The sequence below is a fragment of the Uranotaenia lowii genome, chromosome 2 (assembly GCF_029784155.1).
Source record: "Uranotaenia lowii strain MFRU-FL chromosome 2, ASM2978415v1, whole genome shotgun sequence".
NCBI lineage: Eukaryota > Metazoa > Arthropoda > Insecta > Diptera > Culicidae > Uranotaenia > Uranotaenia lowii.
The window spans coordinates 405,638,015-405,644,618 of NC_073692.1; the positions used below are offsets into that span (position 1 = coordinate 405,638,015).

General features: G+C 37.5%; 1 protein-coding gene across 1 annotated transcript; it reads right to left on the minus strand.

Annotated features, from left to right (window-relative positions):
- Window positions 1-5,244: 5,244 nt before the first annotated feature.
- Window positions 5,245-5,897, minus strand: LOC129745667 (cytochrome c oxidase subunit 5A, mitochondrial-like). The gene has a single exon (XM_055738929.1). The coding sequence runs from the start codon at window positions 5,833-5,835 to the stop codon at window positions 5,350-5,352; it is 486 nt and encodes a 161-aa protein (XP_055594904.1). The 5' UTR covers window positions 5,836-5,897; the 3' UTR covers window positions 5,245-5,349.
- Window positions 5,898-6,604: the final 707 nt, after the last annotated feature.

Here is a 6,604-nt window from a genome sequence, read left to right on the forward strand (position 1 = left end):
GGATTGGCAAACTTGTATTTTTTGTTAACCGAAAAAAATGAGAAAAACTAGAGACTGCATCAACTCAACTCGTTTAGTTGGATTCGTGGGATAAACTTTTCACGCGAAAGTGCTTTTTATTTTACGCCTTTTTTATACCGACCCCAATTGTTGCCTTCTGGAGTAAATGCTACTTTTGATTGTACGTTCTGTCTAGAAGTCTTAACAGCTTTTTGAAAATTTCAGAAGTTTTTCGAAACACACCTGAACGAAAGGTGTCATTTGCATGAGTTTGATCAGTGGTTTTGCGCTACAGAAAGGATTGTTCGTTTGTTTAGTCCTATTCGGATTTCATCGGGACTGAGGATGAAAATACCTTTAATCAGTAATTCAGTTCAGTATAAACTTTCCTTGACCTACCTTACAACGTCCTGTAAACTTTAAATTGAGTAGGTTAGGTCCTGTGATTGAATAATATTGTTTCTTCAAGCTTTGTCAGCTCCAGGAACTATTTTTTTTCTAATAAAAACTATCTAAAACAATTAATCTCCCACAAATCAGACAAACATAAGGCAAAAAAAACCCATCAATTACAGCTCGTCACATTACCGAAACCATAGATTCGATTCGAGAAAAAAATCTCTTCTATCCACCCAGTAGTGTTCTGTTCTGTTGACACACTCAATTCAACTTAATTATCGTCATCTTTCCCCCAACCCCACACCCTCAAAAGTCTTTGATTAAACATCCCGTCGAGCAAATGAAGTCCATTCATTATCACACAACCGTATAATTACTGTTGCTGCTTCTTCTGCTCTTGTGTCTCAGCCTCGTTCATTCGTTCGTTCGTTCGGTTCTTTCGTTCAGCTCAGTTTGCGTAATTCGGTTTGTTTGAGCCTTTGAATCGGAAAATCAACTCGCTTCCAAAGAAACGGGACCGATTCGATTACTCCTTCTTTTGGATTTCCAACCGACGACGTCAGTGCTTGATCTCTTAGCCGGAAATCATTATTCGGAACCTGGCCGAAGTTTTGGGATTGAGTTTCGTTGAGGAAAAGTTTTGATACACAATCCCAGAAAAAAGGGAAATTCAGTTTCCAAAAGATTTTGTGCTAATTAAATCATTTTCATTGATACTGAAAATAAAACTTTTTTTTTAATATATCGAAGGAACGCAAAGGTTAAAACTACGGCAAAATTAAGAGCAAGAGAGCAAAACAGCAAGGGAGCAAGGAAGCAAGGGAACAAGAGAACAAGAGAGCAAGAGAGCAACAAAGAAAGAGTGCATGAAGGCAAGACAGCAAGATATCAAGAGTACAAGAGAGCAAAAAATCAAGAGAACAATAGAGAAAGAGAGCAAAATAGTTACAGAGCAACACAGCAAGAGAGTAAGAGAGTAAGTGAGCTAGAGAGCTAAAGAACAAAAGAACAAGAGAGCTAGACAGCTAGAGAGCAAAAGAGCTAAAGAGCAAAAGAGCAAAAGAGCAAAAGAACAAAAGAACAAGAGAGCAAGAGAGCAAAAGAGCAAAAGAGCAAAAGAGCAAAAGAGCAAAAGAGCAAAAGAGCAAAAGAGCAAAAGAGCAAAAGAGCAAAAGAGCAAAAGAGCAAAAGAGCAAAAGAGCAAAAGAGCAAAAGAGCAAAAGAGCAAAAGAGCAAAAGAGCAAAAGAGCAAAAGAGCAAAAGAGCAAAAGAGCAAAAGAGCAAAAGAGCAAAAGAGCAAAAGAGCAAAAGACCAAAGAGCAAAAGAGCAAAAGAGCAAAAGAGCAAAAGAGCAAAAGAGCAAAAGAGCAAAAGAGCAAAAGAGCAAAAGAGCAAAAGAGCAAAAGAGCAAAAGAGCAAAAGAGCAAAAGAGCAAAAGAGCAAAAGAGCAAAAGAGCAAAAGAGCAAAAGAGCAAAAGAGCAAAAGAGCAAAAGAGCAAAAGAGCAAAAGAGCAAAAGAGCAAAAGAGCAAAAGAGCAAAAGAGCAAAAGAGCAAAAGAGCAAAAATGACAAAAATAACAAAAATGACAAAAATGACAAAAATGACAAAAATGACAAAAATGACAAAAATGACAAAAATGACAAAAATGACAAAAATGACAAAAATGACAAAAATGACAAAAATGACAAAAATGACAAAAATGACAAAAATGACAAAAATGACAAAAATGACAAAAATGACAAAAATGACAAAAATGACAAAAATGACAAAAATGACAAAAATGACAAAAATGACAAAAATGACAAAAATGACAAAAATGACAAAAATGACAAAAATGACAAAAATGACAAAAATGACAAAAATGACAAAAATGACAAAAATGACAAAAATGACAAAAATGACAAAAATGACAAAAATGACAAAAATGACAAAAATGACAAAAATGACAAAAATGACAAAAATGACAAAAATGACAAAAATGACAAAAATGACAAAAATGACAAAAATGACAAAAATGACAAAAATGACAAAAATGACAAAAATGACAAAAATGACAAAAATGACAAAAATGACAAAAATGACAAAAATGACAAAAATGACAAAAATGACAAAAATGACAAAAATGACAAAAATGACAAAAATGACAAAAATGACAAAAATAACAAAAATGACAAAAATGACAAAAATGACAAAAATGACAAAAATGACAAAAATGACAAAAATGACAAAAATGACAAAAATGACAAAAATGACAAAAATGACAAAAATGACAAAAATGACAAATATGACAAAAATGACAAAAATGACAACAATGACAAAAATGACAAAAATGACAAAAATGACAAAAATGACAAAAATGACAAAACGATGAAACGTCTGAACTGAAACGATTCAAATTAAAATTTTCATCACTTTTTTGAGAATTTCTTATGAGCTAATTCCAATATCTTTGCCGAAATAAGCCAATTTTATTCGACAAAACTAAACTTGATGCAATCTAATTTACCTCATTACTTGAGGAAACTACGAACGTAAACATAAACCAACTAATTGAAATTTTCTGTCCGGAAGTTTCAGCCAGTGTTGGTGCTTATACTTAGATACAATATCTATTGTTCGCTCTCCTTCCTCAGAAGGAGAAGGTCCAATTTGACTGGCTTTGAATTAATTTCTTCCAGACTTTCAACCGAATGACCTGGACTTTGTATTAATTGAATTTTTCACGCCCCCTCCTCTTTTTTCGGGGCCCATTATTGATAGAGTGTTGAAAATTGGCAGCAACAATTAATGGAAAGCCAATTCGCATCCTCTTGGCATTCGCGTTGGAAGGAAAATTGAACTTCTCGCTTTTAAGGCTCCTTTTCGTTCGGCAGCTTTTTGGGAGATAATTAAAACTAATGAAAGACCATAGCTATTGGTGAAAGTTGAAAGAATCTGACAGGCAGTATCCTTCTAGTTTCCAACAAAACTTATGATTCCGGAATTCTCCAGAATTCTTATTTGAATGATATTCAATAAAAAAGGATTTCAACAGCTCCTGGCCAGTTTTTAATCCAAACAGTTTTCATTCCTTCATTCCGGTAACATTTGAAAAAAAAATTTCATTGAAAAATGCAGCCAAACCAATTTTGTCCCAAATTTCTTAAACGTTGAAAATTCGAGCAAATGTGACAAAATGAGTCATCTCATTTTCAAGAAACCAAAAATAAAGCTGCTGAATCGCTTGTATCACAAAACATCAACCATAACGCGGAAAAGCTCACATCAAATCCTTTCTGGGATGCGAATGATATGCAAACAGTTTTTGAAAGGAATTCTCACCAATATCAAATGCCAGAGGCCTAACAATCTGGCCAAACATACATATAATCAATTCATTCAAAAATTTTCCTACCGAATGCCAACGAACATGTATGTTTGTTCATATGAAAAAGTGGTTCGGATTGAGAACGGTCCCGGGGAAAATCCCTGGAGGTCAATCGGCTGGATTTTGGTTGAGCTTTCTTTCAGTCAGGCGGCAAAATGTTAGCGAGCAACCCGAGATAAGCCCCGGCTAAAAGGAAGTGATTTGAAGATACAACGGAAGCGGATTGAATAAGAAGGATTTTCGCCCCCCGGGGGACGAAGGAATTGCAAAATTTTCTAGTCAATTTGCTTTTTGATCGTTTTGATCGTTGAATTAAATTCCTTAAGTGAATTTTAAAAGTTCATTTTTTTCTTAAGACAGATAACAGAAGACAGAAGACAGAAGACAGAAGACAGAAGACAGAAGACAGAAGACAGAAGACAGAAGACAGAAGACAGAAGACAGAAGACAGAAGACAGAAGACAGAAGACAGAAGACAGAAGACAGAAGACAGAAGACAGAAGACAGAAGACAGAAGACAGAAGACAGAAGACAGAAGACAGAAGACAGAAGACAGAAGACAGAAGACAGAAGACAGAAGACAGAAGACAGAAGACAGAAGACAGAAGACGAAAGACGAAAGACGAAAGACGAAAGACGAAAGACGAAAGACGAAAGACGAAAGACGAAAGACGAAAGACGAAAGACGAAAGACGAAAGACGAAAGACGAAAGACGAAAGACGAAAGTCGAAAGACGAAAGACGAAAGACGAAAGACGAAAGACGAAAGACGAAAGACGAAAGACGAAAGACGAAAGACGAAAGACAGAAGACAGAAGACAGAAGACAGAAGACAGAAGACGAAAGACGAAAGACGAAAGACGAAAGACGAAAGACGAAAGACGAAAGACGAAAGACGAAAGACGAAAGACGAAAGACGAAAGACGAAAGACGAAAGACGAAAGACGAAAGACGAAAGACGAAAGACGAAAGACGAAAGACGAAAGACGAAAGACGAAAGACGAAAGACGAAAGACGAAAGACGAAAGACGAAAGACGAAAGACGAAAGACGAAAGACGAAAGACGAAAGACGAAAGACGAAAGACGAAAGACGAAAGACGAAAGACGAAAGACGAAAGACGAAAGACGAAAGACGAAAGACGAAAGACGAAAGACGAAAGACGAAAGACGAAAGACGAAAGACGAAAGACGAAAGACGAAAGACGAAAGACGAAAGACGAAAGACGAAAGACGAAAGACGAAAGACGAAAGACGAAAGACGAAAGACGAAAGACGAAAGACGAAAGACGAAAGACGAAAGACGAAAGACGAAAGACGAAAGACGAAAGACGAAAGACGAAAGACGAAAGACGAAAGACGAAAGACGAAAGACGAAAGACGAAAGACGAAAGACGAAAGACGAAAGACGAAAGACGAAAGACGAAAGACGAAAGACGAAAGACGAAGAGTTTGAAAACCAAGAAATGTGCTCGAAAATTTGAAATTCCCAAAATCGTATGATTTCATTTATTTGTTCTAATAATTTAAATTCTATTCTATTGGTTTCTTTCGACAAAATTTTAAATAACAGAAAAAAATATTCTAAAACGGTTCAGTTTCCAGTATCGTCTTCATCCACAGTTCCGGCTTGTGGTAGCCCATCTCTTCCGGGAGGCTAATTCCTAGCTCGCACAAAGTCGGCGTAATTTCTCCTACCAAATACGGATAAAGCGTTCCTGCCTGATCTCCACAACGATCCTTGACGGCCTCCAAAAACCGGGTGGTCAGCGCGTAATCGTTCACCCGACGGCATGCTTTAAGTGCGGCAACAATGATTTTCGGTTCCGGAACCAGATCCATTCCCAGCAGATCGGTCATCGCTTTTCGTATCTCCCAGCCATCGATATCCGGTCGATTGAAGTACGCCTCGTAGCGAGCATCAAATTCTGCTGGGTCCTCGTCGCAGCCATGAGATTGACGAATACCTCCCACGATGTTTCCGGGTCCAGGAACCGCACCGGATCGTACCACCGGTGGAAATTTGGAAGCACCTCGCAGGAGATTCGCAATGGGCAGCAGTCGAAACATCTTGACAGATTTTCACAATTTGAAAGTTGATTCAATTTGATTGGCAGTTTAAAAGTCAGTGGCTACTGAGGTGGGGCAGAATTTTGAAAATCTTTAGACGCACGTTGAGCAAAAGTTCCTGCACCGTTAAAAATAACATTTTTTCCGTAGAATCTTAAAACGGCCAACCAATTAAAAAAATATTGAAAATATCATCATTTCCGCCCACCAAACCAATCTAGAAACGATTGTAATAAAACTTTCAAATCTTATTCATCAGACACTGATTTGAAATTCATCCCCCACAATTTCCGCAATCAGATTCCGAAGATTTGTTCAAGTTTCAGGGTCTAGTTCTGACGGTTTCAGCCAATTTTCATGGGATTTTTTTTCTGCAGCTTCCTCTCATCCCAAGCAATTCTCACTTTGAAACCCAATCGGACTCAAAACCCGATGAGGCGAGAATTGGAATTCCACAAGACGTCTCCGGCACACTTCTTCGAAATGGGGAACGAATTCCCAATCAAAAGCTCATAATCAGGCAAGAGAGCACGAGAAGGAAAAATATTCATATTTTCCCTCGGCAAACAGACTAAAAGGGTGAGCTGACTCATTTTAGATGCTGATGTCTCCACTTGAAGCCATAACACTTTACCCATATTTTACAGAGTGTGCAGTCGAAGAGTCCACCCTAGGATGAAACATATTCCAAGGATCGTTTTCAAGAGTTTTCCTTCTATTTGCTTGTGCCAACACTATCAATTTGAGGGATCCGTGGCGTTGAAATTTT

Coding starts and splice junctions, on each gene's coding strand:
- LOC129745667 (XM_055738929.1), bottom strand. CDS start 5,835: ATGTTTCGACTGCTGCCCATTGCGAATCTCCTGCGAGGTGCTTCCAAA.